The sequence below is a fragment of the Clarias gariepinus genome, chromosome 27 (genome assembly GCF_024256425.1).
Source record: "Clarias gariepinus isolate MV-2021 ecotype Netherlands chromosome 27, CGAR_prim_01v2, whole genome shotgun sequence".
Classification (NCBI taxonomy): domain Eukaryota; kingdom Metazoa; phylum Chordata; class Actinopteri; order Siluriformes; family Clariidae; genus Clarias; species Clarias gariepinus.
In genome coordinates this window covers 23,012,961-23,032,535 of record NC_071126.1, presented here as the reverse complement: position 1 = coordinate 23,032,535, position 19,575 = coordinate 23,012,961, and the positions used below count along the sequence as shown (strand labels likewise).

At 40.0% G+C, this 19,575-nt stretch overlaps 1 protein-coding gene and 1 long non-coding RNA gene across 2 annotated transcripts; both read left to right on the top strand.

Annotated features, from left to right (window-relative positions):
* Positions 1-5,711: 5,711 nt before the first annotated feature.
* Positions 5,712-8,579, top strand: LOC128514810 (uncharacterized). The gene is made up of 3 exons (XR_008356562.1): positions 5,712-5,776; positions 7,908-8,016; positions 8,351-8,579. It is a non-coding gene; the product is annotated as an uncharacterized LOC128514810 (long non-coding RNA).
* Positions 8,580-8,588: 9 nt separating this feature from the next.
* On the top strand, positions 8,589-19,311 carry LOC128514781 (zinc finger protein 345-like). The gene is made up of 3 exons (XM_053488636.1): positions 8,589-8,675; positions 8,855-8,965; positions 17,123-19,311. The coding sequence occupies exons 1-3, from the start codon at positions 8,591-8,593 to the stop codon at positions 19,081-19,083; spliced, it is 2,157 nt and encodes a 718-aa protein (XP_053344611.1). The 5' UTR covers positions 8,589-8,590; the 3' UTR covers positions 19,084-19,311.
* Positions 19,312-19,575: the final 264 nt, after the last annotated feature.

The window sequence follows — 19,575 nt, the reverse complement described above, 5'->3', positions numbered from 1 at the left end:
AGCGCCGCCTGCTGGAGCATCTTGGTAATCACAGGTCTGAGACTAATAATTAAATCTCATTCTGTTTAAGATGTAACGCGACCCTCCTCTTCATTACAAGCATAAAACACAACTTTATGAGTTTTCCATAAAGAAACACTCCCTCATCGCCCATTCGGCCAAAACACAGTATGGATGCTGATTTGTGTTATTTTTTAGTGCTATATACTGTATATATATAAACAGCTCTGGAAAAAGAAAATAGAGAGGGACGACTGCAAAAATAATCAGGTTTTTATGTTTTGTTTTCTTCTTACAGGTGTGTGTGTGTGTGTGTGTGTGTGTTGGTGAGATAAAATGTTTTGTTTAAAATTTTTTTGTAATCAGGTGAGAATATTTCTTTTAAATTTTAAATATAACATATTGTTTTTATTGCTTTAATAACTCAAAATAAACAAAATGCTAATAATTTGCATAAACTAATTTTGTTGATGCTTTGACTAAATAACATTAATAAATCAGTATTTGGTGAAATAATCCCCTCGATTTGCAGTTGCAGCTTTCATTGGTTTTGCCTCTCCCCCAGTTTCTCACATCGCTCTTGGGGAACTTTATACATCACTCCTTCTGCAAACAAACTAACAGCTCAGCTTTGCCTGATGTTTCGAGACCCGACATCTTCCTCTTCATGACATCTCAGATGTTTCCTGTAGGAAATTGCATTGCTTTCTTATTTTTTTCCAAAGCTGTATAATACAGAAAGTGTGTGAGCCAAAGAAACTACTTCTGAAGTTTATGCAACACTGAAGTGACCAATCTTGCTTCCCCACAAAAAAAAAATAAAAAAAAATAAATAAAATTCCAAGTTGCTAACTTCAGCTGCTTTGGAGAGATGATTTTAAACTGTATGTGCCCCAAAAATGGCCTTTTTGGCGTTATACTGTCTCGCTTCAAACAATAATCATTTTAAATACAAATTTATATTTCTTTATAAGTGTTGATACTAAAATTAGTGTAAGCTTTTAGAAGCATGTGACCAGCAACAATTGTTACTAAAATTGAAAATAGATGTTTTTTTTATTGGTAAAAGCTTAAAAAGTAAAAAATCTGTAGTGTCCGTATTTATGTCAAATTCATATTGCAATATCTTAACAGTTTTGCATTTTGGAATAAAACACTTTTACAAGTTTATATCTTTTTATGTGAAATCTAACATTGCATCTGAATGACAATTAAGACTATTAAAATATTTAAATACAAACAAGTTACACCTCGCTAAGAGAAACTAGGAAACTAATATATTGTAGTGTTTTTCACCGCTAAGAAGGAACTTGGAGAGACGAGTGAGCTTCCTTGCTGTCCAATGCAACTGGCTGGGAGTACTTTATTCAGCACCAGCACAAAACAGCACATTCAATAGTCGCTAAACACACATCCACAGTAATTAAAACAGACATCTAACACACACACACACACAACCTGGCCGAAGTCACTACCCCAAACACCTTTCCCCAAAACGGTGAACACATAACAACCCCTCCCGCAAAACATGATGGTTGCCACTCGAAATCCCGCCCACGCCACAATATATATATATATATACACACACAGGGGCCAGGGGGTCTCATCAGACCTGAGAATTTTGTTTCTCATGGTCGGGGAGTTCTTCAGGTGCCTTTTGATAAACCCCAGGTGGGCTGCCATGTGCCTTTTACTGAGGAGTGGCTTCCGTCTGGCCACTCGACCATATAGGCCTGATTGATGGATTGTTCTTTGCTCCTCTGGAGCTCTGACAGAGTGACCATCGGGTTCTTGGTCACCTCCCTGACTAAGGCCCTTCTCCCCCGATCGCTCAGTTTAGATGGCCGGCCAGCTCTAGGAAGAGTCCTGGTGCTTTTGAACTTCTTCTACTTACGGATGATGGAGGCCACTGTGCTCATTGGGACCTTCAAAGTAGCAGAAATGTTTCTGTAACCTTCCCCAGATTTGTGCCTCGAGACAATCCTGTCTCGGAGGTCTACAGACAATTTCTTTGACTTCATGCTTGGTTTGTGCTCTGATATGAACTGTCAACCGTGGGACCTTCTATAGACAGGTGTGTGTCTCTCCAAATCATGTCCAGTCAACTGAATTTACCACAAGTGGACTTCAATTAAGCTGCAGAAACATCTCAAGGATGATCAGGGGAAACAGGATGATTAGGGGAAACAGGATGATCAGGGAAAACAGGATGTGCCTGAGCTCAATTTTGAGGTTCATGGTAAAGGCTGTGAATACTTATGTACATGTGGTTTCTCAATTTAAAAAAATAATAAATTTGCTAAAATCTCAAGTAAACTTTATGTTGTCATTATGGGGTGTTGTGTGTAGAATTCTGAGGGAAAAAATGAATTTAACCCATTTTAGAATAAGGCTGTGACATAACAAAATGTGGAAAAAGTCATGCGCTGTGAATACTTTCCGAATGCAGTACATATAGATTTCTTAGTGGGTTATTGACACAAAATATCCACCAAATGTAGCTACCAAGCCAAATATTGAATTCATACAAAGAAATCAGAACATTTAAGTATACAAGTTGAGTTATAATAAATAAAGTTAAATGACACAGGGAATAAGTATCGAACACACTTTATTTAATACTTTGTAGAAAAGCCTTTGTTGGTGATTACAGCTTCGAGATGCCTCTTGTATGGAGAGACCAGTCGTCTGCATTGCTCAGGAGTGATTCTGGCCCCTTCTTCCAATTCAATTCAATTTCAATAAAAATTTTATTTGTATAGCGCTTTTAACAATTGTCATTGTCCCACAGCAGCTTTACACAGTCAAAAGAATTATTTAAGTTTGTATGAAATGTGAATTTGTATGAATCAGAATGATCAGATAGTCCCTGATGAGCAAGCCGAGGGCGACAGTGGCAAGGAAAAACTCCCTGAGATGGTAATAGGAAGAAACCTTGAGAGGAACCAGACTCAAAAGGGAACCCATCCTCATCTGGGTGAAACAGAAAGCAGTAAATGATCTGCTTTCATACTGTGTGTTAGGTGGCAGGCAGTTCAGCTATAACAGCTAATGATAATTGAGGTCAATCACCTAAACTAACTCCCATAAAAAAATCTATGGAGAGAACTGAAGATCAAAGTTTATAAAAGAGGCCCAAGGAACCTTCAAGATTTATATACTGTTTGTGTGGAAGATAGAAGTGTGCCGAGTTTATCATGTGTACGTACAAGAGCGTCTCTTGTGAAGGCCACGCTGAGGAAACAGACTCGCAGACGTCCTGATGGCACCAAATTCCAACCTGTGTGTCGATTTTTTGTGCATGCGTTCGTGTGAGTGTGTGTGTGTGTGTGAAGAGTCAATGTGTTTGTGCACATTTGTGATGTCTGTGTGTCAGTGTGTGTGTGATGTATAAGTGTGTTTGCGTGTGTGTGGGTTATGTATTTGTGTGAGAGAAGTGTGTGTGTGTTGAGTATGTGTATGATCTACAGTATGAGTGTGTGTGAGAGGTGTGTGTGTGCATGTGTGTAAGAGGTGTGTGTGTGTGTGTGTGTGTGTGTGTGTGTGTGTGTGATGTGTGGGTCTGTGTGTGACGAGTAAATGTGTTTGTGCATGTTTGTGTGTCTGTGTGTTAACATTTGTGATGTGTGTGTTAGTATGTGTGTGTGAGACATGTGATTTGTTAGTGTGTGGATGTGCGTGTTTCTGCATGTGTGCATGTAAGACAGGAATGTGAGTGTGTAATGTGTGATATACATGAGTGTGTTTGTGTATACGTGCGTGTGTGCACCTGTGTGAGAGTGTTAATATAAGTGTGTTTGAGCGTGTGTGTGCATCGTGAGAGAGGTATGTGTGCGCGTGTGAGTGTTAACATTCACATCATACAGAGTGACGTCTAAGATAAGTTTGTTTTGTGTTAATTAACAATCAAAAGTCATTACAGAGTCTTTTTTCGTTTTAGATGGCAGACAGTCACATCAGCGTTTCACTGCATATCATACTGTATATGGTTGTGTATGTGACTAATACATTTTGAAATAGAATTTTTGGATATCGCAGGTGTAACAGATTGCGCTATTAGCACTCTGGGTGGCTTTTTTTCCTTTCGTAGATCGTCGCTGCAACGCAAGCTCATGAATTTTTCAAATCCTGGAGCACTGAGCACAATTAATAAGGTGCCCTTTACTAATGCTGACACTTTTACCTCGACGCCTGTAAATGCTAATACTTCATCACTAGATTATGAAACTTGAAAATATGGGAGCATGGTACAAGATTGGTGGTGGAATTGCTTGAAATCTGTCACATCATTCTTGGGCAGAATTAATGTAAGGCATTCCCTTAACGCCTCTTTCAATATGTCTTGAAATGCTCTACATATGCTTCGAGTTTGGCGGATGTCTGCTTTTTAATTAAAACGTAAACATTTTTCAAACATCAAGTGAAACTCATACTGCATATTCGAGATTCCTTACTTGGAAAGCGTAGATTTTATGGAGTTAATTATGTGCCAAAATTTAACAAACAAACACAATCTGCTTTGCAAAGAAAAAAAATCGACTTTTTCACAAATGCGCCCTCCGTATTTTCTCACAAATGCAATGGAGCAACTTCCTCTTCCAAAACAGCAGATGGCGCTATCGGTCAATTTACTCTATTCTCCCGAGACCTCAAACAATGTGTTTATATGGTTTACCCTTATGTCCCAGAGGAATATGAGTGGGGAACAGTTTTGAGGTGTCCATTATACATCCAGACATATTAACACTCCACTATCTTTAGGATAGAGCCCTGTAGGGGAATAATACAGTTATATCAAACCACAGCTGCATTTTAATTAACTATTGAATTATTAACTATAATTAGTGATCATATCTACATTTAAATAATCTGTGTCTGTAGTATAATCATACATTGTAGACAGCTGTTGCAGCGCGAGGTGTAGATACAGTAAGATGCAGGAATCATTGTATTAGACTGCATGAAATTTATGAAACTTTTTACAATCTGGTTTGTAATAGAATTCTGTCTGTAATTCAGTATGAATTATAATTTTAATATTATATTATATTAATTATAATATTTTCCCCCCTTATAACTTTGTTAAAGATTATTTAAATGTAGATATGATCACTAATTATAAAAGATTTTGATGCATCATGTCGCATACGTCTGGTATGGATATAAAAAGCCAAACATGATGGCAGTTCTTTCATTAAAATGCAGCTGTGGTTTGATATAACTGTATCCCCCTACAGGGCTCTATCCTAAAGATAGTGGAGTGTTAATATCTCTGGCTGTCTGGATATATAATGGACACCTCAAAACTGTTCCCCACTCATATTCCTCTGGGACATAAGGGTAAACCATATAAACACCTTGTTTGAGGTCTCGGGAGAATAGAGTAAATTAACCGATAGCGCCATCTGCTGTTTTGGAAGAGGAAGTTGCTCCATTGCATTTGTGAGAAAATACGGAGGGTGCATTTGTGAGAAAGTCGAATTTTTTTTCTTCGCAAAGCAGATTGTGTTTGTTTGTTAAATTTTGGCACATAATTAACTCCATACTACTACAGTAACACATACTGATGAACTGTAAAAGAGACAATGATAGACAGAACTCAAAGAAACCATGCAAGATGTTTAGAAATGATAAGAGAAAACATCCTAGATAAACACACACTCCAGTGCTCCACACTCCAGTCCAGCAGGTGGCACCCGTACAGGAGCTGTCAGACACTGAAAACTAAGAAGAAGAAGAAGAAGCGGCGGCAGAAGAAGAGAAACAGTTCCATGAGGTAATGTATTGTTCTGTGTTAAATGATTTCTGAACGAGCACTAACTGATGAGATTAGGTCTGTTTGTTTGTATTTGAGGATGTTTTCTGCTTTAAACCAGGGGTCCGTTCTTCGTACGCCGCTAACTCAGTTAGCTGGATTTAATTGTTGTGGATTTGTCCTGATCTTGGATTGTTTCGTTCTTCGATGCGCTTCTAGCATTTGTTGTCATAGCAACATATCCGTAAGCTTGAACCTGCTCGGGAGCAGCTTTATTTACTGTAAACAGGATTTAGGCTGCGCTCCTGCCGGGTTATGATTGGTTGAAATGGCGAGGTCACATCTGATTGGGTAAAGAGCACGACTGACTCTCGTGGAAAAAGAAAAGTATATGCCCCCTGCCATGCACAAACACACACACACATAATCGCTATCAAATATTATATATGAACATAAATTCATAGGTTTATTATTATCAAATATGATATTACTATTATAATAAGCCCTCGGCACGAGACAGCCGTCAAGACTATTAATACAAATTCTTGTATAATGTTTATTTTATAACACATTTATTTTTCAGTGGTTTGTCTTAAAAATATGCAAATAAATATTTATATATATCAAAAATAAAAATTTTATAATTATAAATTGGACGAAAATAATTTTATTATAAAATGAACAATATAAAAGTATACATAATATTTCTATCTTCTCATATACGACATATTTATTTTCATATTGCTTATTTTATTTTATTGTCTCATGTAATTTGTAAACCATTAACCTATGAATTTATGTTCTAATATAATATTTGATAGCGATTATGTAGGGGGGGGCAATCCATGGCAGGGGGGCATTTCAGCGCATAACACGTGTTACAAAAAAAAGTTGAGCCGCCCTTTTTCCATTTCGTCAACCAATCAGAGGGCTTGTGATCAGTGTTTCTACTGTCGATGCATATCGCCTTTTAAACCAACGCACGAGCGCGCAATAATCCTAGACAACTCAATCCAGCTATACTAATCATCAACAACAGGTGAGTCGAATAACCGACTTAGCCGGATCGTAATTAGCACGATGATCTCATCTTAGATGTGTCAATTCATCTCGGATGTGTCAAGCGACGTACGAAGAACGGACCTCAGTTCACTACCTAAGACAAAACAACAAATGTGTAAAAAACAAAACAAAAGGACAACACCAGGACAGAATGCAATACTCTGTGGTACTGAGTTAATGAGTTGAGGTAGTGCAGATAAACTGTCCAATACATAACAGTAAAGGGCTCCGTGTCTTTCTTTTGTGGTTCCATGGTTAATTGTTTTGAAGGTATTTATTATATATATATTTTTTTTCACCTTTTCAACCCACTATGTCGGGTCTCTAAACTAGCTACTGTTTTACTTGTCAACATCTTTCCAGCAAAGAAAGTAAAGTCTTTTTTTAATACATCAGAAAAATCATGCTATGGATATATGCTGATGTATTAGAGTAAACACTTTCCCGTTGAAGTGGCAGTAGAGATAGAAAAGAGTTCTTGTGCTAATAACAGTTAATAAACATTTTGCAAAAAAAATCAGTTGCAGGTTGGTGTGTGAAACTGGTGTGTGAAAAGAGACAAGGAGGAGAAAATGATTAGAAATTAAAGCCTCCTAGCTTCCGTCGAGGGGTCGCCACAGCGGACCATTTGATCCACACAACAACTTGGCACAGGTTTGACACGGGATGCCCTTCCTGATGCAACCCTCATAGGAGAGGGTGCAGGGCTTCTTCATCAAGGGCTTGTACCTTTAAGGTAGAGTTAAGGACCTTCTAAATGAAGCGAATCAGTCTCTCCCATGCTCCTCCATGATGAGAACCAGATGGAGGGGTAAATGACCATTTAATACCCCGGTCCAAGTTCATCATGAGTCTGAGAATGATTCCGTTTTTCAATAAATCTTCTTAACTCTCGATCAGTCTCAACAGAGTCCGAGAGTTGGACTCGGGCAGCACGGTGGCTTTGACTCCTTGCACCTTCAGGGTTCAGGGATCAGCTCCAGACCTTCTGCGACCCTGTACAGGATAAGCCCTATAGAGAATGGATGAGAGTTTATTATTATAAGGATGATTCTGAAGTTCAGTTTTTGATGTTTTTTTTTTTTTTCAGAAACACAAACCATTAGAATTCCTAATAAGAACTTAATATGGAGTCATCAGAGGTCCAACCATGCTGTCATAGAAAACCTTCATACACTTCTGCTCCTGTTTGCTCAAAGGTAATGATTAGCTATTTGAGTAATTGCTTGATATGTTTTATTTATTTAAAGCTGTGAACAACCAAATATTTGAACACTTAGTGATTGCTACAGACCGGGGCTGCACAATTTGATTAAAAACAAATAAATCACATTCTGATTATTTAGACACATTTGCGATTATGATTTACGCTGTGAAACTTTTAAATGTACTGTTCGTTATATAAGTGTATTTATGTAGACTTAATAGGAAACAATGGCACAAATGATACCTTAAAAGGATGTTTGCCCATATTTATTAATTCCTCAAAAGTTATTTAAAACAAAGCAAGTATTTATAATCTTTGGTCATTAGGATTGTTCTAGTGTACAAACGGACATGTGTACAGTGTCTGGTGGAGAAACATCAGTCGCAGAGGGTCACAACCTTCCGGAAGATATAAAACAGGAAGAGCCTGCAAATGAAGAGTACTTTTGTAAGTCTACATGATACAATTCAATTGTGTTTGATGATCAGTCATTATTTCTAGTTTAACATTGTTTACTTTACATTTATTAAGAATTTGATGAAATCAATGACATTTCAGGTGAAACCATGACTGGCTATGTGGGACGCAGCACACTATTGTGGCAACATGAACATGTGAAAAAGGAAGAACCTGAAGAAAAGGACTATCTCTGTAAGGAAGCATGGTGTATTAGGCTCTAGACCAGACCTCAGAAAATCTTATATATTCATAAACTGATTGTATTTGAGAGTGGACCAAAACTTTATTACTTGTGCTCCCAAACCCACCCTTTTGTTTTTCATAGTTATAATTAACATGAAATTATTTAAACATGCATGATGCAATTTCAGGTCATAAGACATCAAACTCTGTGGGAAGTATAGTCCAACAGAGTGAAGAATTTCAAAAGAAAGATGTGAAACAGGAAAAGTCTGAAGACGAAGACCGCCCCTCTACAAAAGGTTAAGTAACGTTTACTTTTTCTCAATGTTTGTGTGGGTTTCATATGGGTCCTCCAGTTTCGTTCTTATGTCTAAAATAAAAAGAATAGAATCCTTACTGAAGGTGAGTAAATATCTAGAACATTACATGAAAGTTTTAATAACAGAAAGTTTTCTGTTTCCTGTTTTTGAATGAGTCGGTTGATTCAATTAAATTTTATTTGTATAGCGCTTTTAACAATTGTCATTGTCGCAAAGCAGCTTTACACAATCAAAAGAATTATTTAAGTTTGTATGGAATGTGAATGTGTATGAATCAGAATGGTCAGTTTGTCCCTGGTGAGCAAGCCGAGGGCGACAGTGGCAAGGAAAAACTCCCTGAGATGTTAATAGGAAGAAACCTTGAGAGGAACCAGACTCAACAGGGAACCCATCCTCATCTGGGTGAAACAGAAAGCAGTAAATGATCTGCATTTATACACTGTGTAGGGTGGGAGGCAGTTCAGCTATAACAGTTGATGTAATTGATGTTAATATGGAGTCCAGGTAGTTATTGGAGACTCCGAGGCCAGAACCGTCTTCATGTTAGAGTGAAACCGTCCCCAGACACCAGACGCATCCCAAAGTGACACATGGGTCATCCATGCGACGAGATCTCCAACCAGAAGCGGGGCACCAGGATGGGTCAGACAGGTCCAGAGGGCAGAGGGAGTCTGAATCATTGGCAGCTCAGGAACGACATGTGTAGCTCAACAGAGAGAGGGAGAGAGAGAGGGAGAGAGAGAGGGAAGAGAGAGAGAGAAGAGAGAACAGGAGAGGGGAGAGCAGAAGAGGAGAGATAACAGTTAGGTCTGGTCACAGTCACAAAATGTATAATGTAAATGTATATTAACTGTAGAGTGCAAGCAGAGACTCCAGCAGGACTAACTATAACAGCATAACTAAAAGGGAGAGCCAGAAGGAAACACAAACATGAGGGGGAACTGAGATGTAAAAACAAAAACAAAAAACAATCACCTCACCGTCAACAGACCTGAGTGATCAATGAGAGTGGGGAAGACTAACCATATCAGGTCACCTAATACTCTTTGTCCATGAGTCCCCCAGATCTGCTCCTTTACCCAAGACAAATCTATTTAAAAAAAGGCTTGACTAAATAAATAGGTTTTTAGCCTGGACTTAAACACTGAGACTGTGTCTGAGTCCCGAACACTATTTGGAAGACTATTCCATAATATTGGGGCTTTGTAAGAAAAAGCTCCACCCCCTGCTGTAGTTTCCATAATACGCGGTACTGACAAGCAGCCTGCATCCTTTGAGCGAAGTAGGCGTGGCGGATCGTAAGACACTAGCAGTTCACTCAGATACTGCGGCGCGAGACCATTTAATGCTTTATATGTCAAGAGTAGTATTTTAAAATTAATGCGGAATTTCATGGGGACCCAATGAAGTGAAGATAAGATAGGTGTGATGTGCTCGTATCTTCTGGTTCTAGTGATGACTCTCGCTGAAGCTTGTTTATGCATCTAGTTGAACAACCAGACAGTAGGGCATTACAATAGTCCAACCTAGAGGTGATGGAAGCATGAACTAGTTTTTCTGCATCCTTTAGCGACAATATATTTCTTATCTTGGCAATATTTCTGTTGTAAAAGAATGCTGTCCTGGTAATATTTTCTACATGAGCTTCAAATGAAAGGCTGGAATCTATAATCACACCGAGGTCTTTTACTGTTGTACTTAATGGAACAGAAAGGCCATCAAAAGTTATGGTGTGATCTAACATCTTACTTCTAGCTTAATGCAGTCCTATGACTAGAACCTTCTGTCTTATCAGGATTAATCAGGAGGAAGTTAATTAGCATCCACAGTGAACATCTGTGAATTGTTACCTTTGAGTCAGTTCTCTAGAACACATATTATTGTGTACCCAACCTTTGTGCATCTAGCAGAAGCCTGATGGATTTATGCAGGCAAGGATGATTTACTGGGGCATTGAATGGCTAGGCAGTTTGCCTAAATTAATTTGTCTTTCTTTTGTGGTTCCATGGTTAATTGTTTTGAAGGTTTTTTTTTTTTAACCTTTAGGAAGATTCCTTGGCAAGCAACACTGGGACTATTCTCTCAGAATCTGCAGATCCATCAAACCGACATTCAGTTGGTAACATGCAAGAGTGTAATCTGAATTCAGTGTTACTAGCATTTATATCAGTCATCAGCTGTTAAGGATGTCAGATTCTCTCTCAGAATCTCTCAGATTCTCTCTCTAATATCAATGGCCCAAGAACAAAAAAGACTGAATTCTTACAATCAATTACACTTAGAAGGCAGGATCTGTGGGAGACAACAATGATAGACATTGGAGTGTGGAGCATTAGATTGGCAGAATAAACTAAATAAATATTTATAAAGAATATTTTTTATTAAATTCTATCTATTAAGCCAGTTAAATTTAGATAGGTAATCAGGCTACCATATACAGTATTACTCTAGACTGTTTTCTCTTATCATTTCTAAACATCCCGCATGTTTTCTTTGAGTTCCTGTCAATCATTGTTACCTGGACCTATTATTCATTAATTAATCTTTTATACCACTTATCCAGTGATCAATGCTTCAGGGTCACAGGGGCCCGGAGCCTATCCCAGTAGACTAGGGAACAAGGCGGGGTACACCCTGGGCAGGGTGCCAATCCATGACAAGACATGCACACACACTATGGGCAATTTGTAACACCAGTTAATATGCATGTCTTTGGACTGCGGGAGAAAAACTGAGAACATGCAAACCTTGGACCCTTGATGTCCAAGGCCACTGTACTACCCCTGGACACCGCTGAAGTCTTAGTGAATCCTTCAGTTGCTTTAGCAATATTCAGTGGGTACATCTGATTTACTTTATGCAAGATATCTGTGGTTTGTTCTGCTCTGTATATAATATCTATGGATTCGTTGCTAATTGTTTACTCTTTTAAAATCCTTTGCACCTGTGGCACCACAGACACACGGACATGAGGTGAGGTATTACAGGAACAAAATAATTTTATTAAGAAAAAAGGGGAATAGAAAGTGTTTTAAGAAGAGAGGAAGGACTGAAGGGTGGAAAGTGGTGAAGGTGTGCATGTGCAGGTCTGGTGGCAGATAGCTGGGATCTGCAGTCATACTATGTGTTACTGTGTTAGGAGGCTGGAAGTTCAACATGATGGTTAATGTTTTAAGTTAATATGGAGTCCAGTTTTTTATTGGAGGCTGTAGAACTCCAGTCCTGAACTATTGAACGATTGCAGTCACAAGTCTGCAGAGAATAGCTGTTTGCATCAGCCGAGGCCAGGACCCTCTTCATGGTAAAGTGGAACTGTTCCCAGTCACCACATTTTTGGCTCCATTCATCTTCCCATCAACTCTGACCAGCTTCCCTGTTCCTGCTGAAGAAAAGCTTCTCCACAACATGATGCTGCCACCACCATGCACAGTGTTAGTTTTCTGCCGCACATAGCATTTTGCATTTAGGCCCAAAAATTAAATTTTGGTATCATTGTGTATGGCGTTAAAATCGAGCGTTTTTCTTGCGTTTGTAGCGTCCGGTGAACGGATCAAGCGGTGAGTGTTTTCTACACATAGGAGTCAATGAGAGTGTTCATACGGGCTTTGGTGACGTGCGTTTGTCCGGCTGTGCGTTTATACGGCATTAAAAAAACGTTGCATGCAGCTTTTTTTTGGCGTTCAAAACCCAACGAACGCAAGGAAATCGCTTCTAGTTTTCTGCGCGTTCATTTTACTCTTCGTAGGACCGGATATATCCCATGATCCTACATGCTATACATGGGGAAATGCGGAAAAGGGCAAAAAAATAAAAATTTAATTGTTGAAAAACTTACGTGGAAATTTTCACATTTCTTCATATACCACAAAAAAACTTCCTTTAATCCGACGTTGTGCAGTCAGAGAGTGAACCCGATAGCGGCGGGCTTTCATATTCAGTTCCTGATACACTGCCCCCACAGGTTAACACACAAACTACAATTTGGGCTGCAGGCTGACGTTAGACAGAGACAAACGAACGCCGGTGTAGAAGTCAAACAAGCGCCACCACAAAATGCAACATAAACATCTAGGACATTCAGAGCATGTTCGTTTATCCAAAAACTTAACGCCCGTGTGAACAAGGCCTAATAGTTGTCCTGGGGACAGACCTGAGCTGTTGATCCCTACAACTCCTCCAGAGTTTCCATAGGCTTCTTGGCTGCTGCTCTGATTAATGCACTCCTTTTTACACTTCCCCACAAGTTTATTCTTGTACTGTCTGGTGTGGTCCTTGGTCTTCATAATGTTATTTGTTCACTAATGTTCTTTAACAACCCGCTGCGTACTTCACAGAACAGCTGTATTTATACTGAGGGTAAATTACACACAGGTGGATGCTAATTAGACGACTTCTGAGGGCAATTGGTTCCAGTGGATTTTAGTTAGTCGTGATTGTGACAAAATATGGAAAAGTTCGTGGGACATGAATACTTTTGCAAGGTACTGTATTCATGTAGCTTCATTTTTATTTTTCCCTAAAAATAATAGAAATAATGAAATATAATTTGTAACTTTGTATCAAAAATATCAGCTAAAGTGACAAAACAATGGTCTTTAGCCGCTTATATATGGTAGTAATTAACCTGGGTAACAGGACAATAAATGACACGCACAAGAAAGTGCTCAATCAACCATGTATTATAAATACCTCACTCACGCACAAATATGGCGTGCTTGTGTGTGTGATCCAGTGGGTCAAGATCTCTTCTTTAAGGATTGTTATGATTTTGGTGTAGTAGTCTGTGGTTACCAAAAGGTAAGCATTTCATTTCTTGCTGGGTGGAAAAGGTCCTATTAGGTCTAATCCCAAGGTGTGGCCTGGCTCTGTAACCTCTGTGCTCTGCATCAGCCCCTGCGGTTTTTTGGTTGTCAGCCTTATATTTTTGGCAGATTTCGCACCCCCAGACATACTGCCAGACATCTTTGTGGACTGACGGCCACCAGGCGACCTTCAGCCCCCTTAGCAGTGTCTTCAGCCTTCCCTTATGACCTCCTAAAGGGTTATCGTGGTAGTAATGCAGGAACCCCAGTTCAGAGATCAGAGATTGAGGCACAACCATCTGGTATTTCTTGCCTAGGTTTGCCAGTGGTACCCTGCGATATAGAACCCTATGGTGTTCTTTAAAGGAGATCCTCTGTTTTTGATCTTTCTGGGGTTGTCACCCGTTTTTTTTTTTTTATTCCCCAATGTTAAAGTTGTAAGTGTTTGGTATTTCTGAGGCAGGTTTTGGGGAAGGGATGGTGAGGTATGCGGCTGTCCCCACAGTCTGTGGGTCGTGCGCCTGGAACAGAGCATTTGGTCCCTGATTGAGATAGCTTTTTCGGTGATGCATGGAGAAGTGGAACTGCTGCAGCCTTGAGGTCCATCAGGTCAGATGGGAGGTGGTCTTGGGACAATTACAGACCAAGCTAGAGCAGCATGGTCAGTAAAGGCCTCAAATGGGCTCCCCTCAAGGTAACGTCGCCATTTCTCCACCTCCCAAACCACGGCTAAGCATTCCTTCTCTGACATTAAGTAGTTTAGCTCGGCCCCTCTCAAGCTTCTCAAGGCATACGCCACTGCCTGTTCTCCTTCGATAGTCTGCTGTGTGAGGATGGCCCCCAGAGGCACATCACTGGCATCGTGTGTACCTGAAATGATTTGTTGGGTCAGGCTGTATTAATATCGGAGGATAAAAAGGTCCGTTTTAGGATGTCCAGGCTTGCCTGGCATTCAACCGTTCACTCCCATGCTAATAAATGATAATAACATCTATATAAACAAAGCAGCACAGTTGTAGATCAGCCAGCACCTTTTCCATAATACTCATAAGAGAATGTAGCCGCAGCATTTCCAAATTAACTGCCTATACCCAGATAGTAGATCCAATGTTAAGAACCAGGAGGTTCCTTCCATGGATTTTAAGATGTCATGTATTAAGGGTATGGGGTATGCATTTGGGATGTGCATCTGGGATGTCTTCTATAATCAACACAATAACGGTAGAAGCTGTCGGCCTTGGTGACGAGGGCTACGGGTGATGACCAGAGCGAGCAAGAGGGCTCCACAATGTTATCCTGGAGCATTTGGTCCACCTGGTCCTCAATTATTCTTTCTTTTATTTGTGAAACCGGTAGGCTCTTGATTTGAATGGTATCTCGTCAGATTGTCCCAAGTTGGAATACCTCCCATGGGTAGGGTGGTGAGTTGTGGGAGTTCTACATGTGGAGGGAGTGCATAATATAGGTTTACAGTGGCTGGCTGGCAAGGCTGAGCAGAATCAACCCCTTTACACGAGGGCCTGGGGAACTCTGAAAGGGCAAGAAAGGGTGATAGGAATATCCATGCTCTGTACTTAGCCCATACCACTTTTCCCGTATCCAGTACTGCATTTACTGCTGCTCACCATCACAGGTATGAGAAGAAGTGAGATGACTGCTGTTGAGTAAGCTTTGAGGAGAACTGCCCCCTGCTTGGGGGTTTTCTCTCTCCTGCTCTGATGGCTGACTTTCTTCCGGTACTCTCCCCTATACAACTCACTTTCACAATTGCTCCGCCAAGCTCACTGTCCCCCTGAGGCATCTCGCCACACTGGGGTTAATGTTGTTTAGTATGTGGTGGGAGTGGCCTTATTTCTAGATTTGATTTTCGCATTGCTCTTTGCTGTCAGAGTACATCCACTGTTTCACTAGCTTCCTCAAGTGATGGGAGCTCTAGGCGTAAAGGCGGGCGAGCACAGAAGGTGGTAGACTGCATCATGGAGGACGAAAACGCATTCAGTGAGGGAACTACTCCGGGCGGAGGAACATGATCAGTGGCAATGGGCTTAGTAGGTGATGTTGTGTTCCTTCTATGTGCTTGCATGAGAGGTAAAGGGTATTGTACCGGTGGAAGCCTTGACATCACAGGAGTGCATGTGTGGAATCTGATCTGACGTGTGGAGTCAGTCTGAGCTTTTTTATATGGCTTTCTCCCTTGGTGTCTCTTCTTAAGCTACAGTTTCTCTATAGCCTCAGTGAAATGCTCTTTCAACCCCACTAAGCTAGCCTCCACTGCCTGCCTAAAACTGGCTTAACTGTTTAAAGTATGGGTATGGTTTCCCTAAAGTCATGCTCTAAGGTTGTTACGTTTTCCTCAAGAGCCAATAAATCCACCATAAATTGGAGCATATTAGTCTGCAGTGTTTGTACAATCCCTGAATTTGACACACCACCATCATCATTATCCTCAACATCAGAGTGTTCTCCGTGAGAAATGTACAAATAGCTAATCATTATTGTTATTTCTGCTGTTGAATTGCGCTTGGCTATAAATGGGCCTGCAGTAAAATTTACAATTTCATTTACATGTTCATTTTCTGTGTCTTGCACATTTCTGCTTGTGGCATTAATTGTCCTTTCCATTTTTTTTTTATTAAATACCCCAATAGAGGCTTCCCCGTACGTACAGACACCACTACAGCTGAAGTTACAAAACAATGTTTTTTAGCCCTCTATAAACGTTAGCAATTAACCTGGGTAACAGGACAATAAATGACGGGCACAAAAAAGTGCTTAACCAACCATGTATTATAAATATCTCATTCCCAATCCCACTCACAGCACTACTTACAATATTTACAACATTTACTGTACTTATCAGGAAAAGGGAAATAAGAAGAAAATATATAAAAAAAATCCAAAGTTCCAAATATGGCATGTTTGTGTGCGTGAGCGGCAGCAAGCGTGCATTTAGTCTCGGCCTCACCAGTGTTTATCAGAGTCCGGGAGCGCACAGAATTCCCACGCTGTCCTACGAAACCCGATCCTTCTGAGAGTCATCCACAGATATATTCCACCAGGTAGTGTCCGTAGGTCTTCACAGCGGGAAAAATATGATCGATCGAAAGGGTAGTTGCGCTGCTCCACCTCTTTTTCCACCTTATTCCCGCAGCGGAGTTCCGTATTCCACCTTTTCCTGCGGCTTCTGTCCGGCGACCTCCCGACAAACTTTTCACAAGATCAGTTACACAGTTCGCTGCCCCTAGGTATTACAGCAATTCTCAACTGCGGTCTCGTATGTGGCTATGCTAAAATTTTACCAGATTTTTTTAATACTGTTCATTTTCTGTTGCAGATGTGAATGCTGCCCAGTTAGAAGTATCCTGTTCCTGGTGTCCGCTTTCCTATAAATCTCAAAAGAACCTCTACAAACACATCGGCAGATGTCACTATGAGAAATATGATAGATTAAAATCAGGAGAGTTAAAGTATGAGAATCCCATGCCTGCAATAAATGTCAGATTTCATCCAACATTTTCTGTTAATACCTCTATTCAGAAGGAACTCTATTCATGTTCACAGTGTGGAAAGAATTTTTCTAAGAAGCGTAATCTCAGACGACACCAGTACATTCTCTCCGGGCTTAAGCCACATCACTGCTCAGAGTGTGGTAAGGCATTTAACCAAATGAGAGCCCTCGGAGAACACAAGGTCATTCACACAGAGAGAAAGCTGTATCACTGCTCACAGTGCAAGAAGTCTTTTTTTAGACAGCGTAACCTCCAAATACACCAGCGCATTCATACTGGAAGAAAGTTCCATCACTGCTCAGTGTGTTCAAAATGTTTTACTCAAAAGATTAATCTCATAAAACACCGGATCATTCACACAGGAATTAAGCCATATAAGTGCTCACAGTGCGGGAAAAGTTTTACTCAACAAATCGCTCTCATACGACACCAGCGCATTCACACTGGAGAGAGGCCACATCACTGCTCACAGTGTGGGAAGAGTGATCTTACATCACACCGGCGCATTCACACAGGACAGAAACCCTATAACTGCTCAGATTGTGGGAAGAGTTTTACTCAACAGTGTCATCTAACATCACACCGCCGCATTCACACAGGAAAGAAACTCTATGACTGCTCAGAATGTGGAAAGAGTTTTACTCGACAGAGTACTCTTACATTACACCGGCGCATTCACACAGGAGAGAAACCCTATGACTGCTTAGATTGTGGAAAGAGTTTTATTCGAAAGAGTGATCTTGCATCACACCGGCGCATCCATACAGGAGAGAAACCCTATGAATGTTCAGATTGTGGAAAGAGGTTTGCTCAAAATATAAGACTTAAAAACCACCAGTTCATTCACACAGGACAGAAACCCTATGTCTGCTCAGATTGTGGAAAGAGTTTTACTCAAAAGAGTGATCTTGCATCACACCGGCGCATTCACACAGGAGAGAAACCCTATAAATGTTCAGATTGTGGAAAGTTTTTTACTCATCAGAGTACTTTTACATCACACCGGCGCATTCACACAGGAGAGAAACCCTATGACTGCTCAGAGTGTGGGAAGAGTTTTACTCGAAAGTGTGACCTTGCATTACATCAGCGTACGCACACAGGAGAGAAACCCTATGTCTGCTCAGATTGTGGGAAGAGTTTTAATCAACAGTGTCATCTTACATCACACTGGCGCATTCACACAGGAGAGAAACCCTATGTCTGCTCAGATTGTGGGAAGAGTTTTACTCAACAGTGTCATCTTACATCACACCAGCTCATTCACACAGGAGAGAAACCCTATGACTGTCCAGATTGTGGAAAGAATTTTACTCGACAAAGTCATCTTACAATTCACCGCCTCATTCACACAGGAGAGAAACTCTATGGCTGCTTAGATTGTGGGAAGAGTTTTACTCATCAGAGTACTCTTACATCACACCGGCGCATTCACACAGGAGAGAAACCCTATGACTGCTTAGATTGCGGAAAGATTTTTACTCGAAAGAGTGATCTTACATCACACCGCCGCATTCACACAGGAGAGAAACCCTATGAATGTTTAGATTGTGGAAAGAGGTTTGCTCAAAGTGCAAGACTTAAAAACCACCAGTTCATTCACACAGGACAGAAACCCCATGAATGCTCAGATTGTGGGAAGAGTTTTACTCGAAAGTGGGATCTTACATCACACCAGCGTACGCACACAGGAGAGAAACCCTATGTCTGCTCAGATTGTGGGAAGAGATTTGCTCGAAATATTAGACTTAAAAAACACCAGTTGACTCACACAAAACAGAAGTAAACAATATTAAGTTGTGACCTTGGAAATTTGAATGCTAAAATATGATTTTTTTTTTAAATCTGATCAGGTGTAACAAATGGAATAGATCGATGAACGTATAAACTATAAATGCTATAAGTTGTTACAGCCCTTGCAAAAGTATTCGTACCTTTTGAACTTGTCCACATTTTGTAACATTACAATCACTAATGTAAATGTTTTTTGTTTTTTTTTATGTGATAGACCAACACGAAGTGACACATAATTTTAAGTTAGAAGGAAAATTATAAATGCTTTTCCATTTTTTTTTTTTTTCAAAATAAAAATCTGAAGAGTGTGGAATGTATTTGTGTTTAGTCCTCTTTATGCTCATACCCCTAACTAAAATTCAGTGAAACCAATTGCCTTCAGAAGTCACCTAATTAGAGTCCACTTATGTATTAAACAAATTTTAATATTATACACAGATAAAGTGATGATATACACTCACCTACACTGAAATAAATTGCTTCA

Excerpts from the sequence above, each read along its gene's own strand:
- LOC128514781 (XM_053488636.1), top strand. The coding sequence starts at position 8,591 with ATGACTGGCTATGTGGGACGCAGCACACTATTGTGGCAACATGAACAT. Across the intron at positions 8,676-8,854 it reads TGAAGAAAAGGACTATCTCT|GTCATAAGACATCAAACTCT; the intron begins GTAAGGAAGCAT and ends ATGCAATTTCAG. Across the intron at positions 8,966-17,122 it reads AGACCGCCCCTCTACAAAAG|ATGTGAATGCTGCCCAGTTA; the intron begins GTTAAGTAACGT and ends TTTCTGTTGCAG.